General features: G+C 41.5%; 1 protein-coding gene across 2 annotated transcripts; it reads left to right on the top strand.

Annotated features, from left to right (window-relative positions):
• The first annotated feature begins 5056 nt into the window (after nucleotides 1-5056).
• On the top strand, nucleotides 5057-12135 carry kcna4.S (potassium voltage-gated channel subfamily A member 4 S homeolog). 2 transcript variants are annotated; one of them, XM_018259462.2, is made up of 2 exons: nucleotides 5057-5717; nucleotides 6886-12135. In XM_018259462.2, exon 2 carries the CDS (start codon nucleotides 7983-7985, stop codon nucleotides 10014-10016), a length of 2034 nt encoding a protein of 677 aa, XP_018114951.1. In that variant the 5' UTR covers nucleotides 5057-5717; nucleotides 6886-7982; the 3' UTR covers nucleotides 10017-12135.
• Nucleotides 12136-14435: the final 2300 nt, after the last annotated feature.

Genomic DNA, 14435 nt, shown 5'->3' with positions numbered 1-14435 from the left:
ATCTTCCCATTGTTCTTTTGTTTGGCTGCTGGGGGGAAAAAGAGAGGGGGGTGATATCACTCCATTTGCAGTACAGCAATAAAGAGTGATTGAAGTTTATCAGAGCACAAGTCACATGACTGGGGGCAGCTGGGAAACTGACAATATGTCTAGCCCCATGTCAGATTTCAAAATTGAATATAAAACAATCTGTTGCTCTTTTGAGAAATGGATTTCAGTGCAGAATTCTGCTGGAGCTGCACTATTAACTGATTCATTTTGAAAAAATTTTTTTTCCCATGACAGTATCCCTTTAAGGTGGCCATAGATGTAGAGATCCACTTGTGGCAATGTCGCCAATGAGTGGATTCTCCCTGATATGCCCACATTGAAGTGGGCAATATCAGGCTGATCCGATTTTGGGAACTAGGGCCCAACAATCGGATCATAATGCACCCGAAAAGGGCGGTCGGATCGCAGGACCGCATAAACGCACAGATGCAAGGTAGGCACGTGCCTAGGGCGCAAAGCTGGGGGGCCGCCAGGCACGTACCTGCTCTGTTGCCTACCCCATGCCCGGTCCCGTCTCTCCCCGACCACCACTGACAATTTCTGCCTAATTACGTTTCTGTGCATGCGCTAGAGCTCAGTCTCGAGCGCGCACTCAGGGGTGAGTGAAGAAAATCGTGTGATTTTTAGTCACAAAACAAGGAAGTAAAAAATGTTTCCCCCTTCCCTTGCATATGCAAATTAGGATTCGGATTTGGTTCTGTATTCGGCCGAATCTTTCGCAAAAGATTCGGGGGTTCAGCCTAATCCAAAATAGTGGATTCTGTGCATCCCTAGTTACAACTCATATTTTAATGGACTAGAGTTCCCAGCACGCTTTACCCTCACTCATAAGATGGAGTATTTGTAGTCCAGCAGCATTAGGGTAGCGAAACAATGGGGAGCTATTGCAGAACCTTCTTAATAAAACATTTATACAAACTCTGAATTACTGCATACCCCCAAGCCCTTATTATTTGCTTTGCAAATACACCTGGGCGTTTCTAAAGCCTCCAGCGATATCACAACCTTAAGCCGTAAATCACCAGTCGCCTACTTACCACTGGTGACAGGTTATTTGCATAGGCAAGTTGGGTAGTATTAACCAAACTCATAACTGCATAACTATGCATAAAATGCATAACTGTTGATGAACTGTTGCCTAGGACTTTGCAGGTGCTCAGGATAGAGGGCCCTAGGGTGCAGTTATATTAAAATGATGGACTGTCAAGGCAGGTGTGCACCTTCAAAGCACATACACCCAGTAGCTGAATGGCTGCTAAGAGTGTGATGAAACAAGCAAACTGACCAATAACAGATGACCTTAGCATGCCATTCAAATAAAAGTGCCCCAATGCAGTATTTTCTTGACAAAGGAAGAGGACATATGCAGTAGGTGGGCCACAGGCGGAAACAGCATGGAAAGGTAGGTGATTTGGAACAGCAAATATTTCATATTTAAAAAAATGTCATATTTTGTTGGGGTTTTTTTCACTTTGAGATGCAAAGATTTACCTAAAGTTATTTCCTTATTCAGCCCAGTTCTCTATTTATATTTAACATACACCAATAAAAACAGGGGACACTAGGGCTTAGTAGCACTGACCCATGGTGAACAACTAGCAGTACTTGGAAAGGGCACCATCTGTAACACAATATTTCCACCATTGTCAGCTGAGAAGTGGCACATACAGCACCAAATGCTTTCTTGCAGCATTTGAAACCTCTTTCTCCATAGACTTGCAGTACAACCAATCATTGCCCCCCATGTACTCTCTCCCTGGTGCTCCTGTCTTGCTCATCCTAAATGAAGTGCAAGTTAGGTGTGTAGCAGATAACACTGATGACCTGCAAGGTGCCACCCCAGTGTATTGCAGCCAGCACTGTATACTTAAAGGGGCATATCTCTTCTTAGCACTCCTTTCTATGTAGGGATGCCAGCTGTCTATTTTTGAACTTGGAAGCCCATTTTCCGAAGTTGCCTCACAACGAACTTCGGGAGACTTCAGATAACAAAACACTCCAAGTGCCATCCCACTGGAGATTTCGATTCAATCCGGTGGGGAGGCAGTTCAGGAAGATTACTCGCCCGAAGAAGAGGCGATTTGCCTCCGGCCGACTAAATCTCCCAGAATCTTATGTAATGATGCAGGCCTTCAAAGCTCTCCAGAGCAGCTCTTGGATCTTGTTAAATGAACAGTAACATAAAAAATTCAAAGCCAAAGCTGAAAAAGGAGAAAAGGCATGGGATACACAGCAGATAACAGATAAGCTCTTTAGCATACAAAGGGATTCTTCAGTCTGTTATCTACTATGTATAATGTGTTTGAATGGCTCCCTACACAGCAGCTTGTTTATAGAAGCTATAATTGTTTTTCTGAAGCCAGTTTTGACAGTGCAATACATTATATTGTCATCCCTTCAAAACATTTTCCCTTTTTGGTGTTACTGTTCCTTTAAGCCATCTTTTGAGTGTCAGTGGCACTACACATGCTCAGTGTGCTCTGGGCAGCTGGGGAATAAGGTTTAGAGGAAATCAGCAAGCAGAAATGGAAGTTTGTGTATCATAAAAGCTGATACTATGGGGCTGATTATTACATACTCAGAAAGCACTGGTTTTGGAGTTGACATATAGAGGCACATTTATCAAAGGTCGAATTCATCTGGGCTTTTAAAAACTCCCACAAACTCCCATGAACTCAAAATTCGACCAATCGAAATGTATTAAAAAAATACAACGAAGTTGTGCAACTCGGGTGAATAGGTTCGACCCGAAAACTCAAATCGATTTTGGATTGAATTCAATTTGAGTTTTAAAAATTTCATTCAAGGTTTTTCTCCAAAAAAAATGAAAATGCCAGGAAGGCTTCAAACAACTCCAAATTGATCCCATCGACTTAAACAGCAATTCGGCAGGTCTTAGGAGGCAAATAATCAAATTCAAGTTCTTAAAGGGCCAGTGTATGATAAATCTCGAAAATCAAATAAAATTTTTTAGAAAAACTCGAATCAAATTTGAATAATTCCCTAATCAAATTTGACAGTTTTGGCCATAAAAAAACTCGAAAAAAGAAATCCTGCATATTACTTGTTGTTCCATATAGAGAATTTTCAATTCCACCCTTGATAAATCTGTCCCATAATGTGAATCTGTGTTGATTATTGGTTAGCCTTGTATTGTCATCGTCATATTTTATATACATATACTGTTCAGGTTGGGTTGGTCCCTAAACTCAGGTAAGTGACACAGCAGCCCAGAGCATGTGCAGTGAATCAGCAGAAAAGAAGATGGGGAGCTACTGGGGCCTCTTTGGAGACACAGATCTTCAAAAAGCTCACTGTCCCCTGTCTTCTACCACTGGAACTGTAGTTCCTTTCTCTGACACGATCTTGCCTTACTATGTGCATTATCCTCCAGCTATAACCCCTTCCCCAACTCCATCTTGCCTTACTGTGCACACCTTCCCACAGCTATAGCCCCATCCCCGACTCCTTCTTGCCTTGCTAGATACACTTATTTACAGCTATAGCTCCTTCCCTTGACTTCATCTTGCCTTACTATACACACTATCCCACAGCTCTAACCCCTTCCCCTGACTATATTTTGCCTTACTATACAGACTAACCCACAACTAAAGTCCATTCCCCTTACTCCAGGTTGCTTTACTATACACACTACCTTACAGCTATAGCTCCTTCCTGTGACTCCATCTTTCCTTAATATACACATTATCCACAACTATAGCCCCTTCCCCTATCTTGTCTTACTACATAATCCGACAGCTATAGCCCTCTCCCCTTACTCCATATTGCCTTACTATATAATCCCATAGCTATAGCACCATCTCCTGACCACATCTTGCCTTACTATACACACTATTCCTCATCTCAAACCTCTTCCTCTGTATTCATCTTGCCTTACTATAAACACACTTCCACAGTTACAGTGCCTTCTCCTGACACCATATTTCCTTACTATACACACTACTGACATGACATTACACATACTATGGGATACTGTCCATAGCTATAGGTTACTTTCCAGGTGTTGATAAATAAGCAACACCATAGTTATAGTTGTTCAATCTTGCCTAGCTATCCACACTTTTACATAGCTTCAGCTCCTCTGTGCTTTACTATACACCAAATATAATCCCACAGAAATAGCCCCTTTCCCTTACAGGATTTCTAGTATTACCATGCACCCATTTTTACCTTTCTATACACACTTTAACTCTTCGGTTGCATAAATCTGCCCCTAAGAAGAGTCAGCTTAGGAAAAATTGCCCCTGTACCCAACCCGCTGATTTAATACATTTCCACGGGGGCACATTAAGGATTTATAGAGTGCAAGTCCCTCATTAAAACAATATTAATAGATGTACAGTTTGTATTGCTAAATAACAACATGCAGGGAATGCAGCCTCTATGTAACATTACATAACTGTATCAATGATACCGGGACAGCAAACTGCTTCCCTAATAAGGATCTGCCATGCTGCTTGACTTCTCATGCTCATATGAATAAAGGGAAAATAATTAACATTTCATATTCCTTCCCAGTGTATTACTATGGCACAACAAAGCAGATATAGAGATCAATGACACAAGAGGGGGCGACAAAGAACTTGCAATTACCCTCTTTTACTTTGAATGGGATTATATGCAAGGCCCTTGTGTGCCTTTGCCCCTTAAACCATAATTTTCTACTATGAAATAATGAATGGTGACTGCTTATTTGAAAATGAATTGGGATAACAATGAACTGTACGTAAGGCTGAATATGAATGACTAATCAGAATCAGAGGAATCACCATTACACACATTCTACTGCAATAGAACATTCCAATTGACCACACAGGGAATAAAAAATGTCATTTTTAACCTGAATTAGTGCCTGGAGTCAGATCCACCTCTGGAATTCCTGTTAACATTGGAGACGGCATTTGAGTGAAGTGTATTTATTTCATTGCCGTCCCTTCCTTCTTAAGAATAGCAGTGCCCTTAGCAATATGTTTTATTAGAGTGCTATGCATAATTTAAATTGGGTATATTTGCTTCATCTTTTTTTCTACCGAGGGCGAATGACAATTGTTCAAGGAGCTCCAGACAGGGTGCAGTAGTGGGTTGTTTCCACTAGAAGCTGATAGGGAGCTGGAGAGCCCTGGGAATTAATCAGGCTGGGTTTACTTGCTCGTCCTTCAGTGATATATAAACACAATTGGGACTTGGAGGGAGACACAGCACTTGTTCTTATAACAGTCCGATTTATAGATGGTTTCTTTTGTACTTAGGTTAGATCATTGTATGCACAACACCTTGGATGTGATCAACAGTGCTGCCTGGTTACTTGATGCTGCTGCTGGAGATGAGAGTTGGAGACTGGTCCATCTGGAAGAAGAGCTACATTAAATGCCTGTTGTGAGATTTAGCCCTAAGCAGTCATTTCACTTTTGTCAATATGACAGTCAGATGAGGACATGGAAACATAGTGCTAGCCTTCAAGGCGAGTGGATGAGGAATAGATTTGCAAACATCAATGCAAACAGAGGAGGATCATCCCTGCCCTGAGCCCCTGTCTCCAAAATTCAGGCAATAATAAAAGGGGAGATAACAGCCAGCATCCATTCCCAACTAAAACCCTAGTACAAAGGAAAGCCCTGGTCTCCGGCTTGCTGCCTTCTGAGCCTGTGAGTATTTTATTTCTGTGCTTGATGATAAATACCATAGAGACCTGTTCTGGGAAATCATCATTTAAAAATAAAAAGTTACATTTTCAGTGGTGGTTGTGAAAGGGATTAGCAATGCATAGCAGGGATGAGAGTGACAAGTTCATTTTGCGTACAACAAATTAGCAGCGGTGCCGTACAAAAGCCATAGTGCTCCCAGTTTAACTCCTTCACTGCTGAATGATGAAATCATGATACAAAAACTGGATTTTGAATTATTCAATGCATTTCTTGGTATTCTGTGTCTGTATCTGCACATGTTAGTAAATCTGGTTGGACTCAATGACTTTATTCCTGTAGGAGTGTAGGAGACTTTGACCTGACTGTTGCTGCTGCATCATTTCTTGGGGTTCACTGCTTTAATCATTGATTATGTCATGATTATGGGGGATAAGCAAATTGCTACTGATGTAATGGGTATGAGAAATAAGCAAATTGCTGATGGGGTTATTATTATATTGAATAAGCTCATAACAATGATATCTGCTTTCCAAGTAGTTCTGCAGCAGCTGAGGTCTGTATGTCCAACTGTCCAAGAAGTTTTACAGCAGCTAAAGTCTGTATGCCCCCTATCAAAGTAGTTCTGCAGCAGGTGAGGTCTGTATGCCTCTCTGTCCAAGTGGTTCTGCAATAGCTGAGGTCTGTGTGCCCTCTGCTCAAGTAGTTCTGCAGCAGCTGAGATCTGTTTGCCCCCCGTCCATGAAAATATACAGCAGCTGAAGTCTGTATGCCTCCCATCAAAGAAGTTCTGCAGCAAGTGAGGTTTGTATGCCCCTCTGTCCAAGTGGTTCTGCAGTAGCTGAGGCCTGTATGCCCTCTGCTCAAGTAGTTCTGCAGCAGCTGAGGTCTGTATCACCCTCTGTTTAAAAGGATGAATTGTTTTTTAGTCCATGGTAGGCACAGGAAATTTCAGATCCTCGTAATGCCTTTATATCTAGGCCAGATATTTGCCTCCTGCAGAAAAAAACTGTATATAAATGCTCTGCTGAACTGTTTGCATGCAATATTTTAATTTACAAAGTGAGACAGACTAAATGTATTAAGAGACTGAATAAGTAGCAAAGAAGTGATCATATTATAAAGTGTATCTTCTCTCTCTCTCTTCTACTATTTTTCTTTTGTATTTCAGGCTATGGAACACTTCCTTCGAGTCCAAGGAACAGGGAAATGCTACATATTGTGTTTCTGTACCATGGATACCTAACGAGAGCCATTCCTTGCTGCGATTGCCAGATTCCCAACTGCCTGCAGGAGGAGGCCGGAGACAAGTCATGTGAGGATCAGTATTTACACAGTGATGGCTTCCTGGCACGCCGACGTGTTACCTGCATATGTCACCAGGCCAAATCCCCGTCCAATGAGATCCATGATCATATTGACTGTGGTGAAATGAAGTGGAGGGTCTCAGGAGACAAAACACATCACTGATCCCCCCCCCCCACGCTTGGCAAAAGAGTTTATTGCTGGTTTACATTCCCAAGGCCTTCCAAGCGGATTTTTAAAAAAACAAAAACAATGTTATTGGACAGTGCTTTATGAAACTGCTGGCACATGTGGAGTTTGGCAACTGGTTTTGCTTCTAGGACAAATACCTGAAGAGATATCTGGCTGCGTTTCAGCTGAACTCTTTTTACAGTTTTTTTTCCACACAAGTTTTGCTTTAAGAGAGCTCTAGGGACATTCTTTGGACATTCCTCTTCTTCTGCAAAAAAAAACTCAACTGACTTTGCTGCACCCCCTCTTGCAAATTGGTTCCACTCGCCCAGAGCTCACTGCGCTTCCTGTTCATTTTTTCTTCCACAGGCTCCTCACTTTCAAAGGCCGGAAAATACCAGTGAGACCAGGTCCGGACTGGCAATCTGTGGGTTCTGGCAAAAGCCCGAGGGGCTGCTGTAAGATGCCATAGACACTCACTATTTAGTGGGCCAGTGGGGTGTTGTTTGGGCCACCGTGTGGCCTGTTGAGGCCTCTGGGTACCTGAAATGCCCGGGCCTATTTTGAGTCTCAGTTCAGACCTGCTTGAGACCATGAGGCCGTTTGCCTTCATTTTTGTTTTCCTGACAGATTCAGGTGAAGTCACAAAGGCCAAGTCCGGCCACTGAGAGGCAAAAACACTGGATTAAAGTTTTATTGCCACCATGACAGGGTGGTACAGTCCACTGAGCAGTCTCCCTGTCACACAGTAAATAGTGAGCTCACAGGAACGCGCACCTCCCAGCAGCAGAGATGGAGGTTGCCATGGTGAGCGCGGACAGTTCCGGCTGTAGCAACCACCTGCCTTACGGATATGCACAGGCCCGCGCCCGCGAGCGGGAACGCCAGGCGCATTCCCGCGCCGCAGCCGCTGCCGCTGCTTCTGGAGAAGGCGGGAACTCAGGGGGCGGAGCCGGAGTGAACGCGCGGCGCGCGCCTCAGAATCAAGTGCCAGAGCAGCAAGAGGAGAAGTCATCGCAGAAAAAGAAAAGTGCCAGGCGGAGGTACTGGCCACTAAGCGGCTGCAACAGGTGGAGGAGCCGGCACAACGAATGCAGCGGAGGCGCTGGAGGAAGAAGAGCAGGAGGAGAAGACGACGGCACCTTCCCCTCGGAGCTGGGTCTATGCGGCTCTGAGGAGATGATGCTCAGGGAAGAGGTGGCTGAGGAGGACCAAAAGTTTTACATTTGTGAAGAGGATGATAAGGAGGCCAACAGCCTGCACAGGAGGAGAAGCCCCACAGAGGATGGATATCACCCTGTGTACAGCGAGTTTGAGTGCTGTGAGAGGGTCGTGATCAACGTGTCAGGAATGCGCTATGAGACCCAGCTAAAAACTTTGAGCCAGTTTCCCGAAACTCTGCTGGGCGACCCAGAAAAAAGGACGCGCTATTTCGACCCTCTGAGGAACGAGTATTTCTTCGACCGCAACCGCCTGAGTTTCGACTCCATCCTATACTACTACCAGTCCGGGGGAAGGCTGAAGCGGCCGGTCAACGTGCCCTTCGACATCTTTTCCGAGGAGGTCAAGTTTTACGAATTGGGAGAGGAGGCCTTGCTAAAATACCGCGAGGATGAAGGTTTCGTTAAAGAGGAAGAAAAGCAGCTGCCAGAAAATGAGTTCAAGAAGCAAGTGTGGCTACTGTTTGAGTACCCGGAAAGTTCGGGGGCAGCTCGGGGCATTGCCATCGTCTCAGTGCTGGTCATTCTAATCTCCATTGTCATCTTTTGTTTGGAAACATTACCGGAGTTCAGGGATGACAAGGATAATTTGCTGTCTCCGCTGGGAATGGGGGATGATGATGGTGCAGGGGAAGATGGAGAGGGAGGGGCTTACAATGCAACTTTTCTATCAACAGATAGTGGTCACACTGCATTTAATGATCCATTTTTTATAGTGGAGACTGTGTGCATTGTCTGGTTCTCCTTTGAGTTTGCTGTGCGCCTTTTTGCTTGCCCGAGCAAACCTGAATTTTTTAAAAACATAATGAACATAATAGACATTGTGTCCATTTTGCCTTACTTTATCACCCTGGGTACTGAGCTTGGGCAGCAGCACCCCCCTCAGCAGCAGCAGCACCTTGCCCTAGTAACAGGGCAACAACTTCCCCAGGGAACTGGGCAGCAACAGCAGGCTATGTCCTTTGCTATTCTGAGGATAATTCGCCTGGTTAGGGTCTTCCGAATCTTTAAATTGTCCAGGCATTCCAAGGGGCTGCAGATACTTGGTCACACCTTGAGAGCCAGCATGAGGGAACTGGGATTACTCATCTTCTTTCTTTTCATTGGGGTCATTCTATTCTCAAGTGCTGTTTATTTTGCAGAGGCTGATGAACCCACAACCCACTTTCAGAGCATCCCTGATGCCTTCTGGTGGGCTGTTGTTACAATGACCACAGTGGGTTATGGGGATATGAAGCCCATTACTGTTGGGGGTAAGATAGTGGGCTCCCTGTGTGCCATAGCAGGGGTATTGACTATCGCACTACCAGTGCCAGTGATAGTTTCAAACTTTAACTACTTTTACCACAGGGAAACTGACAATGATGAACAAACACAGTTGACACAGAGCAGCTCCAGCTGCCCATACTTACCCACCATCCTATTGAAAAAGTTGAGGAGCTCCACATCTTCCTCTCTTCAGGACAAGTCTGAATATCTAGAGATGGAGGAAGGGCTCAAAGAGTCTCTCTGTGTAAAGGACAAGGCTAGTGAGGGTACATGGAATGGCAACGAGACCATTAAGTATAACTGTGTGAATTTAAAAATTCTGGAAACTGATGTGTGATATAGTGAAATATATTTTTGGAACTTTCTCAGAGTCTATTTATGCATTGAAGAGTGCAGTGATCAAATGAAATATGCAAATCTAATCAGAAACTCGACAGCCAGTTATCTGATTAGGTATGAAATACTGTGGCTTCCTGTTGTAAGAACAAGCAAACTTGGGACCAGATCAAATGCTACAAGAAAAGCAGTGCCTGTTCTTTGGCTTTGTTTTTTTTCTAAAGTGATTTGTCCATGATAAAAATATTGCAGTGTGACAGTCTGCACTATTTACCACTTTAGAGAGGGGTACATGCTTATTTAATCGGGAGCAGAAACCACCATGTCGTTCTTGACTGCTGTGTTTTCAAAAATACCTGGCACCCAGTAAAATGACATTGTTTACTTGTTTGCTTATGATCATTTTTTTTACAAAAATGTTTATTTTTTAAAAAAATCCACATCAATAGAATTTTTTCTTTTTTAAATGACGGCTTGCTGTAGATTCCTATCCAGATACCGCACTGTGTTTTGTGCTTTTACTAATGACTAAGGAACGAAATTCTTATGTGTTGTCATATACTCATCAGGTCTGACATATCAAGGATAGAATGGGTAAACAAAGGAATTTTAAAGTGAAAACATTTTTAAAGAATGCAATGCAATGCTTCTGCAACTCATTGCACACGACTGCTCAGACAAGTCAGTTTTTTATTTTTACATTTTCAATTTATTTTTTTCTTTCTAAATTACTCAGTATGAGATTAGCAAAGATATATAGTCAAAATCAAACTAGAAACCATCTTAAAAATGTCTTCTCGTTCCACTTAAGCTACACTTAATTATATTGAAATTTACTGTGCAATTTTAGAAATGGAACAGCTGCCCAGTGCCTCCATTGGATAAGAGTTTATCTAAATGTTTATCCCAAATTGCAATCAGTAAGGGCTGCCAACTATGCATAGTATCACTGCTAGCAGAGCATTTATTAGGTGACTGACAGGATTGAAACTTTTTCCTTTCTTGCTGCTTGTAGTGCATTGATAGGGAATGCTTTTTTGCACAACAGCATAAGCTGGATAAATGAGGAAATTTGACAAGGCATCGTACTGTGAACCATTTCTGTAATTCTGAAGTTTCTAGACAATCACTAAAGCAGGACATCTGGAGATTCCTGTTAACTTTGACATGAGTATTGTATTTAATACAGTTGTGTAGCTGAAGCAGTTTGTTTTAGTATATGTTTCATTCTAGTTCATCTATGAATTTGCACAGCTGATTGTATTATTATTTTTGTCTTTCCATCACTGTCACAGTATGTTTTTTAGCCACAGTTAAATTGATCATTTTTTTCACCCGAACAGTTGCTTTACTGTACTGGGCCTTAAAAATTTAATATATGCCAAAGCCCAAAAATTTATGATTAATATATTTTCATTATAACTTCAGTTTATATAAATATATATATATTTTAAGTGAAAAAAAAAAAAAGAAAACCGGTTTGTGTCACTTCAGTTGTTATAATAATATTTTACAATTGGCTAGAAAATGTCTACATTTTTTTTAAAAAGTTCATCAATAATTAACTTTTCTTTATAAATGGCAGTTCTTAGTTTATCCTGTCACACTAAATAGTAATGTTAACGTGTGTTAGCACGATGTCTGATTTACAGTGACGGAGGTCTTTATGTTGTGGTTTCAGAATTAAAGCTATGTTATTAGAAGAAGAAATCCAGTTACAGTGTGTGGCGCGATTGAAGCATTCCTCAATATATAGAGTAATATATAATTATATATCATTAAATCATGGAACGTTTACAACCAAACCTTTTGCTGCTACACTTTGTTTTGTGGCAGCAATATGATTAATCTAAAATAGTGCGGGGATATAGGGAAATATTACAGTTGCTGCCTTGTCTACAGTATGGGTTTACAGTAATACGTATCTGCATATAACTAGAACGGCTTTAACATATTTCAGTGCTGGAAGTCTAAGCAAAATGCCTTGCTCATCTCCTGGACCCGAACATTCATGAATGGGTTATTCATTTTCATAGCATTGTGAAATTCTTCCCTTTTGTGAGTACATGTGAGTACATGACCTTGAAATCTTAAAATAAAGGGAATATTATTTTTTTGGATGTTGGGTAAGTAAATTTCAGCAAGCAACGATTTTCAGCCCCAGTATGCATATGATTATAATTTCAGCTTCAACTTCAAAATTGTTTTCATGTAAAACTGAACTGGACACTTATTGATAAACTACTGATGATATTGCTCATCTTTTTTAACTGTATACTGTCTTGTTGCAATCTTGTATGGCAGATAACTAGATGACAATGGAATTAAAGCAACATCTCAAAGAAAATAGGTTTATCGAACTTTTATTTGTTATTGTTAATATAGGAGAGAGTTATTGCTAGAAGGAAGTTTTTTTCTATGTAATTATAATTATAGGTTGAGCAATTAAGTTGCTCAGAACATTGGGAGAGACTCAAGTAAACCATAAGGGTATAAAGACAGGCTATTGGTGAGACCCTAAAAAACTGTCCACCTATTGCTCTTTAGCTGTTGTTGCAGTACAGCTTTAAGCACCTCTGATAATGAGTGTGGAGAGTAGTATTTTATTGACAACTGAATGACTGCAGAGAGAGCGTCCCTCATGTAAAGTGTTACTGTCATCATATTGCCCTTCTGCTGTCATTCTAATATTGCCATCATGGTCTTCTATTACTGTTACCCCATTTATCCCACAACTGTTCCATGTGAAATCCCCTCCCTTCACCCCTTTTTATTTGAAAGTGCAGTACTGTTGTGTGGTTAAGCATTACGAAAAAAGGCAGCAGTTTGTTAGATCAAATGAAAAAATCACTAAGGGTTTACTGTGTAGTTTTTGGCTTGATATAGCTGGAAAGTTGCAAACATTTATATTTATCGCCTAAGATTTATGGTGATTCAAGAGGTAGGAGGAAATAGAATGGACTAGTGTCAGCATGTGTAAAGAAACACTCCACAATACATTTTAACATTTATTGACTGTAAACTTCTAGCAGATCTTTACTGCATGTTATTAGTTCTGAGGCCAGACAATGTTTTCTAATATTATTGGATAAAACTTGTTATGGTTTTTCTTTAGCAATATATGATGAAGTTATGCTTCTTTCTCTGTGTCACATGAACACCCCAAATCTTGTCTTTTTATATTCATGCTAGCTAAGCTAAGCAAATTATCTGATGTCAAGAGGTTACTTTCAACCATAAGCTAAATTGTTAGACCAAGCTAAACTTGACTAAGGTTTCTAAATGGTATGCAATGGTCATAAATGTCTCAGTGCTCTAGCTAAAGATGTCCTAAACATCAGGAATGTTGCTGCCTTTTATGTACTGCACTTGTGCATACCCGATTAATGGTACACAGCTTTGGAAACAAGATAAGATGAGCCTTCCTGTTACATAATCAGATCAGGAAGGCACCATAAATGAAAAATGTGCAACCTGTTCTGCATTCTCAAGTGACCGCTGATAATAAACAGGCTTATACTAAGAAGGTGCTTCTTACATGCTGATCATAGGTTCTATTTCCAAATAATTTAGTATTGAGGTTTGTCTTTCAGTTTCCAGGTCATAAAAGGGACATCGGCAGTTGTCTTCTTCATTTCAGAATTTCAGCAGTCTTTGGTGTCAGAAAAGGCTTGTGCAAGCCTAGCCTAGGTTCCAGTTCTTGTGACCTTTTTAAAGCCCCTGATGTGAACTCTTGGCTATTTGCATGGAGCAATTTTTGATCCAGTTTGGTTGGACTGAAATGGTTGTGCCATTATAGATACCAGTGAATTTTTGATGGTTCTCACCGGTGTAGTTTTTTTTTTACAGCTCTTAAGTAACAGACAGGAGTGTGCATAAAGAAGTTATTTGTTGAAACTATAACAATTACTAGACATATAGTGCTCTGATTAGAAAGTTGAAGTTTGGTTGTTTCTAATGGTTATTAGTACAGTTAAGAGAGCTGTTATTTAGGCATTTTTTCTTGTAATTTAGGAAATTTGTATGAGTTTGTATTCAGCTGACTTTAGGGGTCATTTACTTTACAAGAGGCAGTTTGCAAAGTGCAAAAAAAACCCCCCCACAATCAGCCATTTTTTTGCACATTGCCTTCTGGTGTTTCTAGATTTGTGCTCCCTCTCGGAGGTCAGTGACCTGAGCTAGCCGCATCAATACAGCACTGACTGTGTTAGCCAGCCCTGTATCTGTGAGGGGCTGGAGGGGGAGGCCTCTAGGTGTCCCTTTTCCGCTCGTTACCTGTCTCCTAACTTGCTTCTTATTCAGGTGCTCAAGTTAGGGACCAGCAGGAGACACAGGCTGCAAAGGGGCCCTGTTCTTATAGGGCTGACTTGTACTTCCTGATGCTGCACTCTGCTTCTCTTGACGAATTTTTAATCTGGTG

This window comes from Xenopus laevis, chromosome 4S (genome assembly GCF_017654675.1).
Source record: "Xenopus laevis strain J_2021 chromosome 4S, Xenopus_laevis_v10.1, whole genome shotgun sequence".
Taxonomy (NCBI): Eukaryota; Metazoa; Chordata; class Amphibia; order Anura; family Pipidae; genus Xenopus; species Xenopus laevis.
This window is presented reverse-complemented; position numbering and strand designations above follow the sequence as displayed.

Coding starts and splice junctions, on each gene's coding strand:
- kcna4.S (XM_018259462.2), top strand. CDS start 7,983: ATGGAGGTTGCCATGGTGAGCGCGGACAGTTCCGGCTGTAGCAACCAC.